The sequence below is a fragment of the Musca autumnalis genome, unplaced genomic scaffold, assembly GCF_047663935.1.
Source record: "Musca autumnalis isolate F117 unplaced genomic scaffold, ASM4766393v1 scaffold_5, whole genome shotgun sequence".
Classification (NCBI taxonomy): domain Eukaryota; kingdom Metazoa; phylum Arthropoda; class Insecta; order Diptera; family Muscidae; genus Musca; species Musca autumnalis.
In genome coordinates, this window is record NW_027412088.1 from 139,697,545 (window position 1) to 139,722,928 (window position 25,384).

The window sequence follows — 25,384 nt, forward strand, 5'->3', positions numbered from 1 at the left end:
TTGCTGAATTTAAACGTGGTCGTACAAGCATTGAATATGAACCACGTAGTGGACGTCCAAAAACAGCAACAACAATAAAATTGTAACCAAAGTGCATGATATGGTATTAAATGATCGACGAATAAAAGTGCGTGAAGTTGCTAATATCATGGGCATCTCAAATGATCGAGTCCATTTAATTTTGCATGAAGAACTACAGATGCAAAAGCTTTCTGCAAGATGGGTGCCGCATTTGTTAACAGTCGATCAAAAACGCATAAGAATGAACATTTCTCAAGCTTGTTTGGATCGTTTTAAGCGAAATAAAATGGATTTTAAGCGTCGTTTCATAACTGTTGATGAGACATGGATCCACCACTATACTACAGAGGCAAAAGAACAATCCAAACAATGGACTGAAGCTGGAGGAAGTGCCCCAAAGAAGGCAAAAACAATTCAATCGGCTGGTAAGGTTATGGCAACGGTTTTTTGGGACTTCAAAGATATTTTATTGATTGACTATCTGCAAAAGGGTAAAATAATAAATTCAGAGTACTACTGCAACCTTTTGGATCAATTAAATGTACAAATTCGAGAAAAACGTCCTGGCTTACAACACAAAAAATAATAAATATAATTTTTCATCAAGACAACGTACCAGCGCACAAGAGTGTTTTAACAATGGCTAAAATCAACAAATTAAAGTACGAGTTGCGTGACCACCCACCTTATTCTCCTGATTTAGCTCCCAGTGACTTTTACTTGTTCCCAAATCTAAAAAAAATCCTTGCTGGCAAGCATTTTACCTAAAATGAAGATGCAATTACAGTTGTAAACCACTATTTTGAAGACCATGAGGAAAACTATTTTAATCAAGGGATAGAATTGCTAGAAAAGCGTTGGACTAAGTGTAATGAAGTTCCAGCAGATTATATTGAAAAATAAAAATATTTTTGAAAAACTAACTATTCTCTTTCATTGATAGGCTAGGAAGTTTCCGAACTGCCCTCGTACACGAGCTACAAAAAAGACATAGTTAGGCAGGACCCAAGGGTTAAGATACCCTTTAAATAAAGACGATCTAACGATGTAGATCTTAGACCGCAAACATAAGAATCACCCATGAAAATTGTATTGTCGCATAAGAAGAAAGTTTGCTGCTAAATGCTTAGAAAATTGAGATTGAGCTAAATTTTGCTATATCAAAAGGCTATTTTTTCCAAGGATGTTAAAGCGAAAATATTTGTCAAAATTGCCCTCAATCGCATCAAAGATCACATCGTTGTCTCCGAAAAGAAAGCTCATGAGCTGATCATATAAATACCACCGCTTAGTTATTGAGCTGAACTTAATTCTGAGCTACATTTACTCTATTGATTTTGAAAAGGCTTTCGACAACATTAAATGTGACTGCATTTGGAATTCGTTGCACAAAAAAGGTATTCTGCCGAAGTTTATAAGCCTCATAAAGGAGAGTAACAATGGTGCAAAATGTCATGTCCTTTTCAAGTTGTGAGTAAAGTAATACACGGTTGCTCACTCTCGCATATCGTATTCTTGCTCCTTATCGAGGACTTACTATCTACAACCCATTTGCAATGAAAAGATATACGGCCTATGCAGCTGACATTTATCTATTGTCAACCAAAGCCAATGTCTTAATAGAATCTCTGTCACAAACCACCAAGATTAGGGTTATAATTTTTTTGCATTTTTTGCAAATATCAAAAATACCACCACATAGCCGTATGGAGCATGGAAACATATTAAGAACTGCATTATCACTTTTCTCCTAATATTAGAAAAGTTTCCGCACCGATTGCATACAATTTTTCTTTGCAGGTTTTTCTTATATGTTTTTCATTATAACAGCATATCGTTATTAAATTAGGTATTTATTATTAAAATAGATTATAATCTTCAATATCGGAATATTCTGCATTTGCCCAATACATATATACAGTTCGTGAAATCGCCATATTTTAAACGTTGCTTTTTACATAAATATAGCATACATTCTAAATTATTTGTTGTATTAAAATCTCTGCGATTTTTTGTTGATTATTTAGGAGGTGCGTAATAATTAACAAACTGTAGTGCAATTTTTGGAAATGAGCAATTTCATACACAAATTATTGCAAAGGCAGTAGTTTCAACAGAATATGCTTGAAATTAAACACAAACTGCTTAATTTAAAGCACAAAGTGTAGCAAAAACTGCAATTGCATTTGAATATGCTTGAAATTAAACACAAATAGTAGCAAATTCATTTTCCCACAACAATAAATGCGTATTATTGAAGCAGAAGAACAAGAAGAACAACAAAACTAAAAACACACGTGTTAGTTGCTCGCGGTTCTTTGTTCGATGCGGACAAAAAATTGTCAAGATAATTTTTTATATACTCGTATGTAAATCACCATTAAAATAAGAAGTAAACAAAAAATGTGAAAATGTTCTTAGAAACCGAAAAAGATGTGCATTAAAGCGTAAAATAATTTTTAATGAAATAAATAATTTTAATTGTCATAAAAGTTTAGAAGTCTGCAACCTGATTCTATATGTAATTAAATACAAATAAATTTACTTTTATTACTATTTTTTTATTACATAAATGAAATAAGTTACGTTTTTATATAAATAAAACACATTTTTCTCCGTATTCAAAATTTAGTTTTGTTAAACAGATTCAGAAATCATGTATACATTTGGGAACTTTGGTATACATTTATATACCAAAGTGCGTACAATTACAATAAATAAATTTCGTTCCCGTACTTTTTAATAGTAAAACTCGTAAAAGAGAGAACTGTAAAAAATGTTTTCTCACACAAAAGTTATTTGAAATAGTTCGGGAACGGAAATATGGAAATTACGTCAAAAAAACTGGAACAAATGTCAAAGTCGGCGTATCAGCCAATCAGACGCCGGCAACCATGTTGTCGAGTAAAAAGTTTTTAAAGAGAGCGTAATTCAGCGCCATTTTTGTTTGAAGAGAAGTGAACATTTTACAACTTTTTTGTGTACTGGAACGGTTTTTCGGGTAAAAGTTGTAAAAACTTTTTAGTTCTGGAACAAAGCTATAGTGTCAAAATGGAAATTCAAAATGTGTAAAGTTTTAAGCACATTTGTGTAAAATCTTACAACAACAAAGTTGTTGAAAATTACGCACTTTTGTGTCGCATCTTGTTGCCTATCATTATCATTGTGAAATTCAACAGGAAAATTTTAGAGTGTAGTCTACAGGTCTACAACTTCAGTAGAAATCAAGGGCTAATATCGAACAACAGCTACACATAAAGTGGTGAAAGCCAATGTTGTCGATTTTGATGATTTTTTGGACCAAAATTGAAAAATGACGATTTTCCGATTTTATGGTCTAAAATGAAAAAATTTTCATTTAAAAGAAAATTCCCTGAAATAAGACATGAGAACTATACGAACGACTTTAGGACAAAAAGTGTTGCACGTCCGTTTTTTGAACTTTTTTAATTTTCCAAGCAATTTCCAACCAGATTAGTTATATATATTGTTATGATTAATATTAAATTAAACAAAATCTAGGATTAAGTACCGTTATGTTCAGTATTTATGGACGATGATTAGGAAAATAAAGTCAAAAGTGATACGGAGTCCATACTGGCAAAAAGTCTTTTATTTGTGTTGCCCTGGAAGTGTAGTGACAATCATATGAACCTTCAAGTAACCAACGAAACGTTGAGCACAATATGAAATAAAATTCGTTTTATTGTCATAACTAAACATTGACCAAAAAAGTCCGTCAAACATCTACTTATAAAGCATTGAAATTGGTCAACAATCAAATATCAAATAAAAACCTTTTTTCTGCCAAATGGCGTGCCAAACCTAATATAATGTGACTAAAACCTTCAAAATAGTACAGCAGCCTACTATTAGAGGCTTTACTGAAATGAACGCCGATATAGCGTATTTTCAAATCAAACGTCTAAGGAGCAAAATTAAGATCCGATGATCAGACGGTCGTCTTAAAATCGACCTAGAATTTTATTCTTATATTTCTCAATGATACAAATGGAAGACAAATTTAATATACACTCCATACTATGGAGGGAGGGTATAACAAGTACACTTATGAAGGGGGGGTATAACTACGGTGACCAACCGTACTCTATTAAAGAATACAGTACTCTATTTTAGGTCTCCGTACTCTATTTTTTAACGTACTCTATTTGTCCTCTATTTTCATTGAACGCACTCTATGGCCTCTATTTTTGATTTGTTTTATAAATCAAATCAATGTGAATACATGGTAATCCATTGAAATCAGAGGACCCTAAATATAAATTAAACAAAATGAATTAAATTAAATTTAAATGAAATCACTGATTTTTCTGTTGCAAGATTTTAATAATAGAAACATTAACAAGTTACAAAGTGTCAGTCGGCTTTGCCGACAGAGATATACCCTTCAACCAATGTGAAGTGAAACTTTCATCTACGGACAGATCGAATGTATGTAGGGTGTTTTCAGAATTTTGTGGCCCTTTTTGAATATTTGAACTTGTCCATAAAATGTGGATTAGAATTAAAGTTCAAAAGTGTTGCGGAGGAGTTACTTGAAGTAATGGACCGACATAGTCCATTATGGAAGTGGATCTTATTTTGGAAGTCATATCTTTTCTATAGATATCGCGCCCTCCAGTCATTTCAGAGGGTCAGGAAGCATGAACTTGTCCACGGAAAACATAATATCCCTGTAAACAGGACCGTAACGAACAGCTTCGATATACAAAGGATCTTCGAATCTTCGTGGGGGAGGTACCCTAAGGAGAGTTCCAATAGGGACCATTTTAGAAGTTAAACTAAATTTGGAAAAATATCAAGAGATCCAAAGTTTGGGCCAAATTGGTTGTCCCGTTCAAGAGATATCGTGCATGCTATTTTAGTGACAGTTTTTAAATATTGGGGGAAGTACCGGAGTTGTGGACCGGTATTGCACATCTTCGAAATGAAACTAAGTTTGGACAAAATATGACGTAGGCCAAATTTTGGACCAAATCGGCTGATCAGTTCGAGAGTTATCGTGCTCTCCAGCCACTACATATGGTGCCAAAGGGGTTTTTTTACATCTTTCGGACTGTTTTCTTAAGAAGTATGAACTTGCCCCTTGAAAAACTTTTATCGTCGTAATTGAGGCAGCGAATACAAGTTGCTTCAACAGAAATCAAAGTGATTCGAGAGCAGGCTTGAAAGTGAACTTATCCGAAATAGTCCATAGTGGTAGCAGATATAAATACCTTGAAAGTAGGAAAATCTGCAAAAATATATCTTGACTATTCCGCACATTGAACCGCTATTCTCTTTGATTATTTTTACATAAATGTAATCCTTTATACTCGATTAAGATATTTGCCTAAAAGGTATGTCATAAATTACAGAGATTCTGGAGTAATATCCGTATTTATCCCTAAATAGAATGTGGCGGTACATCCGTAGTTCTTGACGAATCTGTCTAAAATATATTACATTGACGTATTTTTAATAGGCGGTCACTGAAAACGGATGCACCTTATAATCATATGCACATCGCAGAATTTTTGCCTATTTAAGTATTTTGAATAGTAAGATGCAACTGATGGCACACTTTGGCCGCTCAATGAAACATGGGAAAATCTGTACATATTGATAGAGATGTACTCGCTGTATCCGAAAAGCGCATGCACCTTAACTGATTTTTTTATTTTTATTTATTATTCAAACATTGTAATGCCAATAAGTCAAATAGACCAAAGGTAGCATTTACATTAAACACAATAATTTAAGCTTATACAAATGACCAGATAATAAAACCATTCACTATTCCGTCTAATTAAAATAATTTAAAAAAGATCTATATAGCAAATTCAATGTATAAAGAAAAATGAAAAACCTATGTTTTGGCTCCCCAGCCACTAAAAATCGAATAAATTAAAATGTTAAAACCATAGTAATAGTGACAACTATACCCTCTACTGTGATAATCAAAATGTTCCTATTCAAATATATGTAGATGACGAAGATGCAATAGATAACGTTGCTTGAAAGTATGAGGCGAATTAACAAAATGACGCAGGTTATTCGGAAGATTATTCCACAACCTAGCTACTCGAATAACAAATGAACGAACATAAATCAGAGACCCAAAAAGTGTGATTTAGGGGTTACGCGTTGATCGAAAAAAAGAGAATTTTGCACGAAGCATTTTCGGAATTCCATTTTTTTTATAATTTTGTAAAAACATGTAATAACTCGAGCATTTTCAAATGATTGGAAGGGGGCACCCAAAAACTCCTCCACATTGCTCGAAACGTGATCACGATAATTCATTCGATAAACCAAACGAACTACCATGTTAACAATTAATAAATGGGTCGATTCCGTATTGCGACGCGAGTCGTCGCCATCACCGATAACTTGTTATCGACGATTATTTTCTATCGCTTTACGTAGTACAATTTTAAAATTTTGTCGCAGAGACGATTGACGACGAGACATGACTCGCGTCGCAATACGGAATCGACCCAAAAATCTTTTCTAAACACTGTTGACTAGTGCCAGATATAACATCGATGCCATATGCAATAGTAGACATCAACAACGTATGCGCGAGCTGCCTCCTCACAAAAATTTTAACGAATTCGCGAATTATACGCTTTTTAATTTGTATGTTTTTTATCACAATAAGCATAAATACTCTTAGAATTATCATAGAGCAATCTATAGAACTAAGAACATCATTATATCTAACGTTTATAGACTTCCAAAAAGCATTCGACACTATATCCCACAATGCCATATGGTCATCCATAGAATGCAAGTGTGTTCCAACAAAAATAATAGACCTTATTAAAGCTCTCTATGATGACTCACACTGCAGATGGTTTAACGAGTCAGAGAATTAAAATATGTGCAGTAGTAAGACAAGGATGCGTATTATCTCCGCTTCTTTTTAACATTGTTTTGGATACGGTGATGGCTGCTGCGACGCAGGATCTTGGCGGCATCATCTGGCGTTTAAACGGCAGGCTGACTGATTTAGACTACACTGATGATATATGCCTTTTGTCGCATCAGAATTCGAATATGCAGCACGGAATAAAGCAAGTGCAAGAGTATGCTCAGAGAGCTGGCCTTCAGATAAACATATCTAAGACTAAACACATGCGCATTAATGCTGGGAACGCAACACCATTAACCTTTCAGAACGCCGCTTTGGGAGAAGTAGAGGAATTTAATTATCTCGGCAGTATATTAACGTCAACTGGAGGCTTTGAAAAAGATATAAATAGTCGCATGCGAAAGGCAAAATAGGCATTCGGAGCACTCAACAATATATGGAGATCATCACAAATCAGATGTAGTACAAAATACGACTATTTAACTCAAATGTAAAATCAGTCTTATTGTACGGATGCGAAACAAGGAACACGTCTTCAAGAACCGCTAATAAACTCCAGGCATTCGTCAATAGATGCTTAAGAAGAATTTTAAGAATACATTGGCCCAATGTGATTACGAACCAATCCCTTTATGAAAAATGCAACCAAAAACCAATGATCGAGGAAGTTAAACTAAGGAAATGGGGATGTATTGGTCATACACTAAGGAAACAAGACGGAAATATTGCGAAAAAAGCCCTTGAGTGGAACGTGGAGACGGCAAGTTTTAGAAGAACTGAGGAAGGCGAATAAATCATGGAATGAAATAAAAATATTAGCTTAAAATCGAAACAATTGGAAAAATTTTGTTGTGGCCCTATGTTCCACCTAGGAACTTGGATAATAATAATAAATAAGCAAATATACTTTCACGGTGATGAACTATTTTCCTTGAATATGTTTTAGCAAAGTACTTCAGCTTTAGTATCAAAATTTAGCGAAATAGTAGAATAACTCCCAAAAAATTTTCTTCGATTTTTTTTATTAAACCAAAACATATCACGGTGCTCTTGAATCAAATTTAAATGGAAGGTGCTTACACCTGGGAAGTTTTTGCGGATTCTGAAACTACAATGTTCATAGATGAGAAAAATCAAAAAACAAAAAAATCGCCGGAGCGCTTTTTAAATAAATCGCGATTCAAGTGACATTTTTAGGGGTTGTTTAGGTTTTTGCGATTTTACTTGGAAACCGCAAGTCCTATCAAAATGGGAATAAAGAAAATGTTGTTGCTATCAAAATTCTCTATAATTTTGGTGTCACATTTTTCTACGCGTTATCTAGATTGTGTACGTATTTTTAATTTATTTTTTAGAGGTTTATATTGACTCTGAGTTAGAATAAATAAAATTTACTCCACGATTTTTCATGATTTTTTGATTTTTCGCGAAAATAAGAACAAATTTAGGAAATATTTAGGAATCCGTGGATAGATATCAAATTCTTTTAACGATTTTTACTTATGTATATTTTCTTATTACAATCCAAAGGGAATTTTTAAATATTTTTTCATTATAAGAGAATAGAACCTCCCATAGTTTTTGGGTGCAGCATCCAATTTTGTGAACGCGAACAAATTTGAAACCATGATTTTTTTCTTAACCCATGTACAAAAAATCGGAGATGTGCTCGCAAAAACAATTTTTTTGTTGTTTGTTATTGTTGACCTGTTGAGTTCTAATTTTTGTTGATGATCGTTTGGCTTAAGATCATTAAAAAGCTGTTGATTTTTTGTTGTTAAATTATTTTATTTTTATCCAATATTTCAATTGTCTTCGACAATCATCCTCATTGATATGCATTTTTGGAAGAGTATCCGTTCCTTTCTAGTGGTAACGTCAATTTTTTTATTTTTTCCAATGGAATTGTAAAAGAAATTTGAAATTTACCATATACCCTCGTTAGCATAAATGCTGAGGGTATAACATTTTTTGACTTTTTTTGTAACTTTTCATCAATGTGTATGAGGGCTACTATATAAGTTATAAGCACTTTTCCATTCCCATTGAAACACCTCCTAAACGTGGTTTTTGAACCTTTAAACAACATGTTCTGATGATTGCTGTTTAAATCCATGATTCTTTACCTGCGACGATCTTTTAAACGTCTTTTGAAGTACCGCGATCGTATTTTCTCGAAATTTCTTGCATCGATCGACACGGAATCCAACGAGAATTAACATTTTTTGCGGCCAGGTGTTCACTAGGTAAAAAATGTCGGATTTTTATGCGGCACCCGCTAATGTGTTAAGTTTTGTTATATTTTAAGATTGCCAAAGTTTGACCACAATCGGAATATGTTAACACGTGCCACTGACTCTTCAAAGTTTCCATATCAATTTGTATTGGGCCAAAGTTGAATTTTCACGAAACTGCTAGAAAAGTCACATTTATTGTCCAATCGAAGAGAATATTTTACCGGTTCATTTCTGTGGCTAAACAAGTAATCGATAATAAAATCATACCCGATTTACATAAATTTTTGTAGGATTTTTTTCTAGCCAGAGCCATCAACTAGTAAAATGTTCTCATCGATTGGCCAATAAATGTTGACTTTGGGGCAATTTCGTGAAAATTCACCTTCGATTGTGCTCAAATTTTGGAAATCTTAAAATCTAACTTTAGGCGGTGCCGCATAAAAATCAGACATCGTTTTTTAAAACCACCCTAGTGTTCATGCAATATCGAATTAAAGCGCTATTATAGCTATCTTGCATTATCATTTCGCACAGGGCTTCAATGTTTTCTAGCACAAATTCAGTTTTTGGACGATCTTCACTACCTTCGTCGTTGAGCGAGCGTTGACCACGAGTGAATTCATTAAAACAGGTCTTCACAGTGCTATAGAATGGAGCTTCATCGCCATACAAAGATTTAAGTTCATCGTGCACTCCCGCCGTGATAATCAACATCGAAACCTGTGACAAATGATCGGACGAAAATGTTCAGAAGTAAATTCAATTTTGGGGCTATAAACAACGCAACACATGGTGGTACGTCAAACCGTACTGAGTACGTTTATGCTAAAAAATGTCAAACTTTCCAATGGAAATGTGAAATGGCCTTTGGCAACACGTATTGTTATTACTACTACTTATGTAGTAGCCCTCGTATGTGTACTCTGTTCTCATACAAAAATATTGGCCATCGTAGGTATAACAAATATGGGTAAGGCGGATTGTGACAGAATATCGTTAAATAAGACCTGCAATAGACAACAGTGGGAATTGTAGAAGACCTGACATCAAAGGTTTCATTCTATTTGAAGTCTTCATGAATTCTGTGTTACCAAGATTGTCTAATGAATAAAGTCTGCAGCATCATCAAGAAGGGAGTCTTTATAGACGATATGCAACAAATCTTTATGAACAACGAGAAGAGAGTCAGTAGAATAGAACGATAGATAAAATTACGGGTTATCGTCTAAATGGGTGTCTGCAATGCACTATGGTCTCAAATCCAAATTTTCCGGCCAAAACTATTTCAACGTCCATTTTGTATTGCAATTGATTATTATTTATAATATATGTGTAAAACTAGTAATTAAAGCGGCAAAAATTAATTGAACATGGTGTTACTTGTAAGCCATACAAATCTTCAGTACAATTCTTTCTCCATCATGACCGTTAAAGTATATAACGTGTATATAAGTGTATATGTATGTTGTTCGTTCCTATGGTGTACTGCGGATAGGTCACTCAACTTCCTTGGGTCGCTACAAGCCTTCATTTTTTTCTCAACCAGGCTTGGGCCCAGCTACTGTCGTTGCCACATATTCTTTTACATTTTTTATTCTGTCTGATTTGATTTCGAACCCCCTGTTTAATAATATCTATTCTTTCAATTTCAGATATTAAAAATGGCACCCAATTGTACAGCATTAATATTATCGTCGTTATATCTAAAAATACAGATGTAAATAATTAAAATGATATCTAAATATCAGACGCCCTCTTAACCAGAGAACAGACTGGAAAAATGGACTAAAAACTTAAGAAGAAAGGCAATAAAAAAGACAAAGTCTAAGCAATAAATGACGGCCTAAAATTAAAAGAAGAAAGACAGCAAAAAAACACAACCACAAAACAACTTGCCCAAAGACAACCTAGAGTATTATTTCAAAAAACCTAAACCTAAAAAATCCTTCAAAAGTTGTAAAAATAACTTAATAATTTAATTTTATCAAAATACTTAAACTACATTTAAAAGCCCTAACTTCGTTTCAACGCCACGGCGGAGTTTTGGCAAAATAATAAATTGAACCCACAAAAATAGTTGGCGCCCAATTTGAACAGCAGCAAGCAAAGGCAACAAACGTTGAGTAAAAATTTGTTCTTTATGGATGCAGGAGGTCTTCCGGTGTACCAGAGCGCCAATCAGGCAGCCGCCCAACAACAACAGCAGCAGCAACAACAGCAACGCCACCAACAACACCAGCAACATCAATTGAATATTCAATTGCAGCAACAACAGCATTTGCAACATCATCAACAACAATTGCAACAGCATCAAAGCATTAGCTTACATCTGCAACAGCAACAACAGTTACAGGCATCACAGCAACAACACGTTCACAATGTGCAACAACAACAACAGATACAGGTGCAACAGCAACAACAGACGCAACGTTCGCCCTATCATCAATCAAATGCTGCAACAAATTCCAGTCCAGGATGCGCAATTGGCGGCGGCCTTGGACCTGGCGGCAACGGAACTGGCAGCTCTGGCCAAACAAACACAAACCCAAATTCGGGTATGCCCTCACAACAACAACAACAGCAGCAGCAGTCTCAGGGGGGCAACAACAACGGCAACAACGGTCTCAATGCAGTGCCCTCACCACAAGGCAGCGGTGGACTCATGGGTGACATTGTGCCACCGAAACGTCAACAAATGTTTGAACGTTTGCGACGTCGCATGGAAAACTATCGACGCCGTCAAACCGATTGTGTGCCACGCTATGAACAGACATTCAGCACAGTATGCGAGGCGCAAAATCATGAGACGAGCGCACTGCAGAAACGTTTCCTCGAGAGCAAGAACAAACGAACGGCCAAAAAGACGGAAAAGAAACCCACAGAAACCGCTACAACAATGTTGTCCAGTAATCTGCAAAGCAGTGTACATGTGGTAAGTGTGGAAATTTAATTTTTATTAACTTCAAAATGAATAATAAAATCAATAACTTATTAGTTAAATAATTAAAAAAAAGGATTTTTAAAATAAAAAGAGATATGAAATGAATACCAATAACGGATTTTGGTGGTGAGTGCCACCATATAGTTAATTTGTTTTCGGGTTATTGTAGAGCTGAGAATTGAGAGATTATCATGCTTCAGGTTAATTTTTCCGACAAAATTTATCTTTAGTTCCTCATTTTGCGGGGATGTTCTGTATACAAGATATTTAAGTCCGTTTAATGACTTACGCTTCCGAAGAAGTGTATGGTTTGTTCATCCTGCGGTCATAGCGTATAATATCGGTTCCCTACCAGTCTCGGCCGCCTTCTTCTTCTGTAGGGTTCCGACTTTTTTCTTAGAATCCCCATGCTCTACTCTGTGGTGGGCACCTACTTCGAATTGGAGCTCACTTTGTCAAAGTTTTTCAGAAAAGTTTCCTTTGAGTGGCTCTTGACGCAGTTTGCCCAAAGCATTTGAAGGTGGGGAGTTCTTTTTCTTCTTGTCGTCCGGGATTCTGTTCATAAGTCCCCGGATCTTTAGTTGATTGCTCGGCTTGGCCCATCATTCGCATGTTCAAACTCACTTTGTCACCATATGCCAAAGATTTTCCGAGCGGTCTCCATTGCGTGGCTCTTGATGTGGTTAACCCGAAGCATTTAAAGGTGGGAGGTCATTTTCTTCTTTGTCGGCTTTGCAAGGTCTTGCTCGTCAAGAGATTTGTTATTATTTCCCGTTCCGAAGAAGTGAAAGAAGTGTTCATAATCTCTTTGGGAACACCGTGCGATGTAGCTTGTATTTGGGGGCGGCAATGTTCACATGCCGGGCCCTTTTGAACCTGCCGCTAATAATTTAAATCGTGTTGTTTGCCGTTTTCTTGATTGATTTAAGATGGTCTTTGGATAGCTTAGCTCCTCATCCACAGTAGATGATAAAAGATTTAGTGGATTCCTAATTTTTCAATGTACTTCTTAGGTCAAAATAGCTCAACTCTAAAGAGAATTAATTCAAAAGATCTCGTTGTTGGCCGTTTCCTCGGAGGCTTTAAGATGCATGCATGTTAGGGGAACTTCCATTAGTATCAATCACAGTATAGCAAAATTCATCCATGTAGCATTTCTTGACAAGCTTGGAATAAGATGACAGCTACCTGCCAGTCTACGCAACTCTCTTCCTCTTCTGGGTCTGGGATTTCTTCTCAGAATTCCCATGTTATGCAGTCGATTCCGCGGCCAGGCTCGCCTTTTTATCTTCGAGGTCACTTTGTCGTTCTCTGCCAAATAATTCTCGGAGCAGTTTCCTTTGTGTGCTTTTTCAGGCGGTCTGAACGAACATTTGAAGGTGGGGAGCTATTTTGCTTGTTTGTCCGCTTTGAAGTGTTCTGCTCCTCAGGAGATCAAATCCTTTTCGATACTTCCGAAGAAGTGAATGGAGTATTCACAATCTATTTTTTGAGTATTCTGCGATGTAGGCATGTTACGTGCCTGTCGCTTCTTGAACTAGTGCCGCTGCTACTCAAACCTCTGACAAATACAGAAACCTTAGTCAGTTTCTGTTGCTTACCCAGAAAGGTATTACCCAATGATGGCTGACAATATCAGAATCCCCAGGACCTGTAGTTCCGTGATCAGATCCACCTACATATTTCAAAGGATTTTTCTTCTTTTTCGCCTTTGCAGTATTCTCATCTTCCTGAGCTCTGATCCTTTCCGAAGAATTGTTCACAATTTCTTTGTGAGCATCTCATTTTCTTCTTTGTCGTCTGTGTTCTGCTTCCCAGTAGATCTGATCATATTTCCCGTTTCATACTCTCTTTGAGAGCATCCCGCGCTGTCGCTTCTTGAACTTTTGCCGTTGAACGTCAGAGAGCTTTTTCCTGCGTTTTGTGAGATTTTTAATGCTCTTGCTCACTTCATCTACCATCTTGCGGACCTCCTCCTTAATTAGATTTCCACGACGGTTGTATTTGTGTTGTTATTGCTATCGGATTCCGCGTCAGAGTCGCTGCCTGTCTCAAAATGCTGCGACGAGCTTGTGCTTCCCCTGAGTTTCTCAGTTCTTAGTTCCGATAAAACTGTGATTTAAGGAAAATTTAATTTATCTACATAAAAAAGTAAAAAAGTATCAGTCGGCTTTGCCGACAGAAGTATAGCCTCAGCCTGTGTGCATTGAAACACCTTTTCGCAAAAACGGATATATTTTGGGGGGTCTTCAGATCGGGCGTATGGATTAGGATAAAGTCTCAAAAGTTTTACGGGGTAGATATTTAAGGAATGAACCGACATAGTCCATTTTGGAAGTGTGTCTTATGTTGGGAGTCATTCCTCTCGAAAGGACTATTATATCAGGAAACATGGACTTGCCAACGAAAAACATCATATCGCTGTAAACAGGGCTACTATGAGTGCCCTCTGTACAAATTTTCATACGATTCCCGGACTTAAACAAAAATGTTGATCATTTGTGTGGGTGGAACCCTAAGGAATGGGCCGATAGGGCCCACTTTTGAACATAAAATAAGTTTGGACCAAATATTTCGCGATCCAAAGTTTGGACCAAATCGGTTGCTCCGTTTATCAGATATTGCCCCTACCATTTTAGGGAATATTTTCGAACTTTTGTGGGGGTGGTACCTGCAGCAATGGAGCTATAAGCATCATCTTCAAATTTCATCTAATATTCTAAGAAATATAACGATATGCAAAGTGTGGACCAACGCAGTATTCGTTTCGGTAGTTGTCGTGCGCACCAGCCACTACACATGCTTGCCGTAGGGATTTTTTTCAGTTTTCGGGTCATTTTCTCAACAAGTATGAACTTGCAACTGAAAGAACTTGTACCATTGTAATAGGTGCCTTGAGTGCGCACATCCTGCACTTTTCCGAAATTTGGTGCGGAGGTACCGAAGGAGTTGACATATATTTTGAACCCGAAGGAGTCGACCGATAAGGCCCATCTTAGAACTTGTTTTAAGTTTGCGACTGTCAAATTTTGCGGGTTTTTACAGCTTTCAGGCCATTTTCTGAGGAAGTATGGACTTGCCCCTGAAAAAAATTGCACCATCGTAATGGGGGCAGCGAATACAAGTTGTTACAACAAAAATAAAAAAACAAGTTTGCCAAGGCTATAGGCGGGTTGGGGCCGACTATGTGATACCCTACACCACTACCCCTGTGCATAAGCTTTTGACTGGTAAAATTCAAAATATTAAAATTGGGACAGCTTAGCGCCTTTGCTCTAAATGTCTTCATTACTACAGGCCAATTTTGTTGAAACGCATTTAAAACGCATTTAATTTCAAATAAAAAATGGAAAAGTGGGATGTACGCCAACCATAAATAGGCTTTTTTCTCTGTGAGACCCCCATCATGCATTACTGACTATTGCTCTTCTCTTGTTTGACCACCTATGACAACCCAGACGTTGTAAAGGTGATATTTTCCACTTTCCTTGCCAGGTTTTGCTTTCGATATACCTCTTACAGAAGAGAGATATTCGCTTTGAAATAAAACGTTGGCCTTTTCCCCAAATAAGTTTTTTCCCATTCCGACCCCTGAATAATATCCGACCATTACCAGAATCAATAGCTTTTTCTCTCTGTGGAACACCCATTAACACCCAAAATTTCATGGCGATCCAATCAAAATTGCGACGTGTAGCGTGAATACAAAAAAATTAAAAAAATGGGATGTATTACCGACTATTGCGATATCTCTGTTATTTGGCCACCTACGCCAACCTAGTTGGCATCATTGTAGTTCCCCAACCAAAGCTGTGATATTCCTCATTATAATTAAAATATCAAAAATGAAAAGTTGGGTTCTATTAGCGGCTATTGCGATATCTTCGTTGTTTGACCACCTACGACAACCTACATCGTTGCAAAGGTGATATTTTATACTTTTATTGGCAGGTTTTGCTTTTGATATACCGCTTATAGTAGCGGAGATATTCGCTTTGAAAAAACGTTGACTTTTTCTCCAAATAAGTTTTTTTGCCCATTCCGACCCCTGAATATTATCCGACCATCACAAAAATCAATAGGCTTCTTCTCCTCCGGGACCTTCATCAACACCCAAAATTTGGTGACGATCGGATTAAAATTGCGACCTGTAGCGTGATTACAAGTTCTTCGAGAAATCCATTTTGGTATAAATGTATATATAACGTATAATGCCCTCCCCACATAGTGTATAAAAATCGAGAGGAGGTCTTATACTGCACTTTACCGAAATTTTGGAGGTACCCGAAGGAGTGAACCGATATATTCCATATTAGAACTTTTTTATGTCTAGTAGAAATATTGCGATGTCCAATGTTATGGCTGATTCGGTTACTCCCTTCGAGCGTTACCGTGTGCACAATTTTAACGAAAAGTTTTGAACTTTTGTAGGGATGGTACCCGAAAGAGTGGACCAATATGGCGCTTCTTTAAACTTCAACTAAGTTTGGACAAAATATTATGCATGCCATTTTGGACCCGATCGGTTGCTTCGTTTGAGAGTTGTCGTGTGCACCAGCTAGCCAGACAGACCGACTTACGGGCATGGCTAAATCGACTCTAAACTGTCTGAAACACATTTCGTCCAAACATACTTGGGGTCTAAAACCATTATTTCGATAATGAACATTTTGCCCGTATGAAAGTGTATATAACCTCGTTAGCATAAATGCTGAGGGTATAAAAATAAATAATTTTGCTTTCATAGGCTGAGGATATACTTCTGTCACTAAAGCTTAAGGGTGAACGAGTGTCGCGGAACATGCTAGCACTAGAGTTGGGTAATCTAGTTCCAAGTTCCTTGTACTAGTTCCAAAACGTATGAGTAACATCATGAAATATAACGTCTGATATTAAGTATACGCAGTTTGTTCAAAGAAAAAATGTGGGCCATTGGAACTGCGAAGTGAACTATAAAGTTCCATATAGTTCCCTTGGCAAAACTCTAGCTAGCACACTACCTTTAAATGGGTCTCACTATGTCAGTAGGAACATTACATGGTATCATACCATCCCCTATGAAACCCCGAACTGTTCTAAGACAACGAAAATAAAGAACTACCTATAAACTATTCACAATCATAATCACTTTTTAAACCAGTTTTGGTTCATTTTTCGCTTATTGAGTAATTACAAAAATTTAGGTCTACTTATTTTTTTTTTCTATTTCCTAACATGGGTCAAACTGTAAAGTCAAACATTGGCCCAAATAACAATAAAAACTAAATCACAAAAAAAAAGAAAACAGAACATAGAGAAGAGAATAAACACTGAACAAACCGAACAACGACGATTCACACTAAAGTGTATAAAATTTGAATTTGATTATAAAGCGGAAATAAAATCTAAAATAAATCACGTTTTACGGTGTGTGTACCGCAGCTCTACAAACCGCACTTTAAAAATTCATTTATAAAAGTAAAATTTAAACCTGGGGAGAGGAGAGAACGTAACTGCAAAACCACTCTCAGCAACATCAAACAAGCAACCAACAAAGCCTAGTCTTGGGTGGCTAGCTATATCGCTAAGCTTCCAGCAGCAATACATGAGAGAAGCCACGAATGAACCAAACAAACGAGAAACGTGCAACATCAGAATTTTAAAAAAGTACCCACTTAAAACAAAACAAAGGCGACGAACATTCATTGAACGGATGCAACCAAGAGCCATATACTTGGGATGCACACATTCACATCGTAGCAAAAAAACCCAAACCAACCTTTAAACAGCATCGACACGCCGAGTTTTTGAGATACATTTCTGCTTATTTCGTTCAAACATCTACAGCAGCGCTGTTGTGAATACACGTGCAGAATGGTGGTGGAATAACAGCAACAAACTGAGATTCAGATGCATTACTACCTAAGTTTCTTGGGCGATAACTGAAAGATACATTGATGTCAAGTCGACACACAGTCAGATAGACAGAGTGACAAATGAATGAATAGACAGACGAACGAACGAACGAATGGACCAACAGATAGACTGTGCAAATCAGACTCTGAATTATGATACTTTGGATAGAGAGCAAATTAATGCAACAAACCAAATCAACTCTATAGTATAGAGTCTATACGATATTCTGCTTACGAAGGAATTATAAACAAAGAGGTTGTTAATTATCTCACAGAGGCTGAGCTGTGAGTGGTGCCCTATCATTTGTAGTGTATGCGAAAGCAATAATAACAAATGTGTGTATGGATAACTTAGAATTTAGAATACTAACAACCTAAAACCCTTTAACATGGACATACGAAGTTTTACCGACAAAAATCGGTAAAAAATAAAAAGTTGAATTAAATGTTGACAACACTTGCGGTATCGGTAGTAGGGACAACTTTATTTTGGTCGGTAATTTATAAGCAAATACAAATTTCCAGTTATCGATAATTGCCGGTAATTCTGTCGTTAACTAGTTACGGGTCAAAAACGTGTTCTAATATTATATAGAGCCTTTTTTTGCAATAAAATATAGCTCAAGAGGTTATGATACATGACTTGAGAGTCTTAAGGGACGCCTGACTATTGACATATATAGCTAACGGTTCTTTAAAACTGGTTTCAAGTTCTTTAATTAATTCTGCTGCTTTCCTGATAGCAAGAATCTCTGCTTGAAAGACGCTATAGGTATCATTGAGCTTAAATGAGTATTTGATTAATGTATATTCGCAATATACAGCGCCATCCTCCTTTGGATATATCTGTGTATATTGTCAGATCATCAAGAGGACATTTACCTTCTGCCCAAATACTTGGAAAAACTACGGAGAGTTAGTCAAAGCTGAAGGAGGTAGGCATACAATCGCTTTTCTTTTCTTGTTGTCAGATTCAAGCTGACTATCAAGTTTAAGACCTTCTCACGCCCGAAATGTGAAACCGGGCGCGTTCCTGACTCTCGGAGCCTAAAATCCGTCCCCGCAGCCTGAAACTGCACTGGGATAAACAGAGGTTGAAGATTCGGGATCACGTTCAAATCACCTGGTTTTAGGAGTGCTTTTGATTGATTCGGTAATCAAAATTGATGCAGCCCCTTGAACACTTGATTGTTTGGACAGTAGTGACTTATTTCCAAATACTTGCCGCCAGACAAGTCACCATACGTTAATGTGGACAGAACCACTGCACAGTGGATCCACTTGTATGGAGAACAATTTTTAATATAGATCTTATAGCGTTCTTCCTGGAAGACACGTACTGCCAACGTAAGACTAATTTGGAAGAAGATTTCTTCATCTTGTTACTGATGCCAATTATGTTAATGTACGTGGTCTGATAACAGAGTTATACGCTAATATATCCATAGAAAACTTATTCCAGAGCAGCTTTAGTCAGGGACCCACCATTTATAGTCTGGCACTAGATGGCAGCAGATTTTAATACTGAATAATCTTAAACCCATGAAAATATGCAGCTAACTAGAATTCCACAACACGCTATATCACTATTTTTTAATAAAAATTAAGCTATTACCACCTGCTTCAAAATTCACTATAATATTTTGCTATACGTATTAGTTTCGCGATATTTTGAATATATTTACTTGCACTTAAAATATAGGTTGTACGAGTACACACAATAAAGATATTAGTCAAATGTTCCGACTTTTGAAGCTATTCTTAAGAAGATCGCGTTCGACTGAAACAAAAACTAATATATTTTTAAAAAGGTCTATGTCATAGCTGTCAGAGTTGCCAGATGTTGTACCAAAATTTTGACATTAATTTTTTTATTTTTGGCCAATGGGTGGATCCACTGTGTACTGTTACATACAATGAGTGTGTGACTTGTGGTCTGAGTGCCTTGCAGGAGTAGAGTGCAATAAGACCTTTCTTCGTATGCTCCTCGTTACTGTTTCTCCATGTCAAATGATGGTCCACGATTGTACCAAGTTCCAATGTAAAAACTGGTGGTTGGAATTCGGGAATTTTGCGTTTTTTGGTGAATAGTACTAGATTCGTCTTCTCGGGGATCAATCCAAGGCCATTGTCATGAGCCCAGCCAGACAAGGATTGTTAAAAATTTAACACTTTTCAGCACTACTACATCATCAGAGTAAGAAGCCAGCATCTTAGTTTTTAGATGGTCCAAACAGACAACTATTTCGTTTATTACCATAAGCTAGAGTAGGGGCGAGAGAACTCCTCCTATGCGGTGTATCTCTGATAACAGTTTTCCTGGCCGAACTCTACTATGCGTCTCAGCATCTCATAAATCTATCCAACTAGGATGAAGGAAATTCCTGTGTTGCTGAGAGCGTTATGAATAGATTGACTTGATTTCCCCACGGATATTTGATAGGACAGGGGTCCTCTACTGCTATCTCGACTTCATCCACTGTGTGCAGACAACTGTTTTCGCCAGCAGTACAGTCCAACCTCGATTATCCAGGAATAGATTGTCGCCCTACTTGCGCTTCGTAGGACACTGAAGCATATATTTCCTAAACTGACTTCTAGATCTAACTGATCACAACCTCTATCAAAAAGAGGAAACTACAGCGTAACAAAATGCTTTTTTGTGTCATAAATACAATTTCATTTATCCATATGTAACAAACATTGTTATTATTAAATTATTTCTAATTAATTTGCTATGTCTCAGTTGTGATAAATTTTCTTCAGCCAACAAATTAGATATAATTGTCCGTCTGTGCAATGCCAACAATAATTTTAATTGCTTTATTTAATATCTAATTTGTTTTGTTTTTGGTTAAATATGTTTGCGAGTGAGAGGGAGATGTTAGTAATACCTTGCGGACACACAAATGCCATAAACGCTAGTAGAGACCAGAGGTCCGCAAAATGCCACTCGCTTTTAATGCATATTCGCGATTTCGTGCTTTTTTCATTGCTTGCTATTGCCATCTCTGTTTAATGCTATTGCTTGCTTTGCCTTTACTTTCATGAGTGTGTGCCAATTGCACACACACAACACACTACAAGAGCTCGTTGCCTTTTTTTTGCACGCTGCCTTCGAAAAAGCACGTTTCATTACAAAAAGCAGTAGATATTTCTGGTCAAATTTACATGTTAATAAACATAAAAAATTAATGTTGAGACAATAAAAACAATTACTAGTTTAGTTTATCCTATTATTAAAGAAACTCAAAGAAAAAGCGAAATTTGGCAAATGTATTTATTTATTCAAACAGAAGATGGTACGATACTGTGTGGTGGTATGCAGTATTGTGCATACTGCATTTGCGAATCGTGTGAATACAAATGTAAAAGCAAGCAAGCATGCACTAAAGCAGTGAATTATTTTTTGGGATGAATCTGCTTTTTGCACATTCATATTTTTTATATGCAAGGCACTGCACTATTCGCTTTTGGGAAAAGGCAATAGAGTGTGCCTTTTATATGCATTTTGCGGACCTCTGGTAGAGACTTGTTATAACAAGAGGTGCGTACGCGTACAGTTTGGAGTACAGATGTTTGCTCTGAATCAAAATCACTTCTACGATGAAAAAACATTATTAGCACCATTTTACGAGGGGCAAAGGTTGGACCAAATCGGCTGATCCGTTCGAGAGGTTTCGTGCGCATTGGACACGACGTATTCTCAAACGACGCTTTTCTCAAACATACTTGAGGTCCATTAACAAACGAGGGTAACGCGGATAGCTCCAAAACTGTTTTTACATAATTTGTTGACTTTGAAAATAGGAAAGCCTATTTCCTTGTATGGCTCCCCTCTAATTAACAGTTATTGCCTGGTTTTTAATTTCCTGTTCAGAATAAATCAAACATACTTTGTTCAAACTTCAATCATTAGAAGACAAACATTGTTAGTTAATTGAATTTGTATTGTGTTGAAACATCGAAACATCTTTCTATTCATTCTCTCCTTGGCATAAATACGGTTGTTTGGTTTATTTGCCGTTGTTGTTGTTTCTTTTGGAAAAACGGGTACAGCACAAATTTAATTTCGTCGCACAGATACTCGGATTTTAGTGTTTGTTGTTATTGTTTTTTTTTCTATTTTTATTTAGGAACAGTGAACTTTACTTGTTTGTACGTCGTAATATGTACATGTGGTGCACTTATTGTGCTCCCTCTCTCTACATCTGGCTCAATAGTACATCTGTGGTTCTCAAAGAAAACCGAATAAGTAAAATAATAAAATATTTTGTAATATTTGCTAGAGTTAACAAATTTTACACTTATGGCCTGTTTCACTAAGACGATTCGAATACAAATTCGTTCGACTTACTACCAAACTTCTGTTTTTTGAAAAATATTTGATTCATTGTATTTTCTATCAAATAATTGTTTTTTCTACAACAATAGGAGTTTGGTAGCAATTCGAACGAATTTGAATTCGAATCGTCTTAGAGAAACAGGCCATTATTTTTTAATTTAATTTCTTGGATGTATGTAATAGTACGTTTACATATAACCGGATTAAATGTCAATTCCATTGTGTATATGTCAAACATAAAGAAGGTTAACCCGGAAAAATAAACAGAATAAACAGGCTATTAGGCCATGTTTATACCCTACACCACCCTGTGGTAAGGGTATTATGTGTTAGTGCATTTGTATGTAACATGCCTAAGGAAAAGAGATAGACCCATAGTTCCTTCTAGGGATATGCATAGAATCACATTCTGAGTCGATTTATGCATGTCCGCCCGTCCGTTCGCAACGTACAGGACGCATTTATTGTTCGATTTCGCTGAAAATTGGGGAAGGTCATTTTTTTAGCCTAATGAACGCTATTGCTTTTGGTGAAAATCCGTTCAGATTTGGATATACCTCCCATATATATTTTCGGACGATTTGTGGTATTTGATGCACCAAACACGCTGTATCTGTCCAATTTTGATGAAATTTGGAATGTGTGATGGAATTAGGTCTATAGATAAATGTGCCAGATTATATCGAAATCGGTTCAGATTTGGATATCGCTCCCATATAAATTTTCGGCCGATTTTTGGTATTTGGTGCACGAAAGACGTTATATATGTCCGACCTCAATGAAATTTGGAATGTGTGACGGAATTTGGTCTAGAAATAAGTGTGCCAAATTATATCAAAATCGGTTCAGATTTGGATATAGCTCCCATTTATATTTTTGGCCGATTTTTGGTATTTGGTGCACGAAACACGTTATATTTATCCGATCTCAATGAAATATGGAATGTGTGACGGAATTTGGTCTAGAAATAAGTGTGCCAATTTTTATCGAAATCGGTTCGGTTTTGGATATAGCTCCCATATATATTTTCGCCCGATTTAAGGTATTTGATGCACCAAAGACGCTATGTATGTCTAATTTTGATGAAATTTGGAATGTGTGACGGTGTTTGGTCTAGAAATATATATGCCAAATTATATCGTAATCTGTTCACATTTGGATTTAGCTCCGATATATATTTTACCTATTCACAGTGGTGTAGGGTATCATATAGTCGGACCCGCTCGACGTTGATCCCTTCCTGACTGGTTATATCATAGCTCTTTGAAGGATTAACCTTCTTCATGAGGATTTATTTGAAATATAAGCAATGGAATTGACATTTGAAACCTAGTGGGTTTGTTAAATCCGGTTATATATATACGTACTATTAGTCTCTTTGTAAACATATTTTCCCTGAGTAGGTACTGACTTTTTTAATTTTTGGTTTCGTCTACACAACTACAGATTATTTAATTATAGTCCCCCTAATGAAATGAATTGTCTTTGACAAAAAAATAGTTGTGAACCGCACGACGAATTACGAAAATTTGCTATGGAAAGCTCGCATAATATGCATCTTATGAAAATTGTCATAAATCGACTTAATCGATTTTCTATGAAAACCATAGACTTCTTCTCTCACATATATGTAGTTATTTCACTCTTTTATGCTCTCGTAATAATTATTGGCATTGTTGAATGAATGTAGGTGAGGTGGAGGAAGCTCCATTTTGTCCGCGTTTTCTTTGGAGCATTGCTGTTGTCGTTGTCGAGACCTTAGTTCGGGTATGAAAAGAGTGTGGTTTTGTTTAAAAAAATTTCTGTTGAATATGTGATTTTGTTTGGTTTTACTTAGACATCCATTAAATGGATTTGCTTTAATGTTTTTTTTTTGGGTATTCAATTCAGATTATTTTTTAGTATTGAACATTAAGTGGAAGGGTGGATGTGGTTTGTTTGTACCTACATACATTAATATAAAGTGTAGAATATGGATAGGCTGATCTTTATAAAAACATATTTTTAATTCAAAATAAGTAACAGAATAAGTTTGTCTGTCAATTCTTTTAATTATAGGTATTTATTTTAATTATATTTATTTATTTAAATAAATTGAAGGTTAATAAAATTTGTGAATAGCGGATTCAGAATTTAGCATCTCTTTCAAAAATTTAGGCCCAATCAAAGTACATTAGGCAAGTTTATTTGCTGCAAATCTCTGTTTGTTTGAGTGGGGAATGGAAGTGGATAAAAAAGGATAGTACTGGCAATTCCTTTCATATTTTTCGAAATTAATATTTTATATACAATGTTTCGAAATGAAGAGTTGTCGCAACAGATATAGACGCAGTAGGCAATTTTAAAAGGGAACGAGGAAAGTTACCGCAAGCAAAATTGCCGAATGTAACAGTGATTTATTTTTTTAATATCGCCAGTTTCAACTCAACTCAATTCATTTTCAAGCACGAAGGTACATATGCTTCTGTATTGCACTATTTTCCCTGATGATTCTCAACAATAGAAGAAACATAATTTCAATCTCAAGTTTTTTACAGCCTTTGGTAAAAGAAGAAATGCACAAAACATAATGAGAAAAAATTGTAGGCAAAATAAAACACAAACAATCTCCTCATATACTCGAGAAAAAATGAAAGGAGTAACAAAATAGAAAAAAAATGACCAAAGAATAGTCAATACTGTGTTTATGCCATTGGTAGTACTACCACGCCACCAACCTACCTACCGGCCACGGTTTGCTGATGGTGTGTAAAAAGAAGACGAAGAAAATTAAACTTCAACTGGATGGCATTGGTGACGACGGACCCACACCACTTGCTTATATCAATCCAATACGTCCATCTATCTATCCACTTTCAAACTGACTGTTGGTCTGGCAGCAGCCAGTCTGCCTTTCATCGCTGTGTGCTGCATTTTTGTTGGTGTGGTACGCTTTGAATTGACTACAAAACTGGTGGATGGATGCATCATGCACTTAAGATGGTTCACTAATGATGAGTACACCACTCACTGGCTATAGTAAAAAGTAGCAACAACACGAAAAAATGCCACACAAAATATGCCTCCAAC

General features: G+C 36.2%; 1 protein-coding gene across 8 annotated transcripts in view; it reads left to right on the plus strand.

Moving 5' to 3' along the window:
* mam (neurogenic protein mastermind) overlaps nucleotides 1-25,384 on the plus strand; it is a 586,128-nt gene that overhangs the window by 304,500 nt on the left and 256,244 nt on the right. For all 8 annotated transcript variants that reach the window (XM_073955405.1, XM_073955406.1, XM_073955410.1 and 5 more), the window contains one exon: nucleotides 10,788-12,067. In XM_073955405.1, coding sequence (XP_073811506.1) covers nucleotides 11,276-12,067 — 792 coding nt within the window. In that variant the 5' untranslated portion in view covers nucleotides 10,788-11,275. The remainder of the gene's footprint in view (nucleotides 1-10,787; nucleotides 12,068-25,384) is intronic.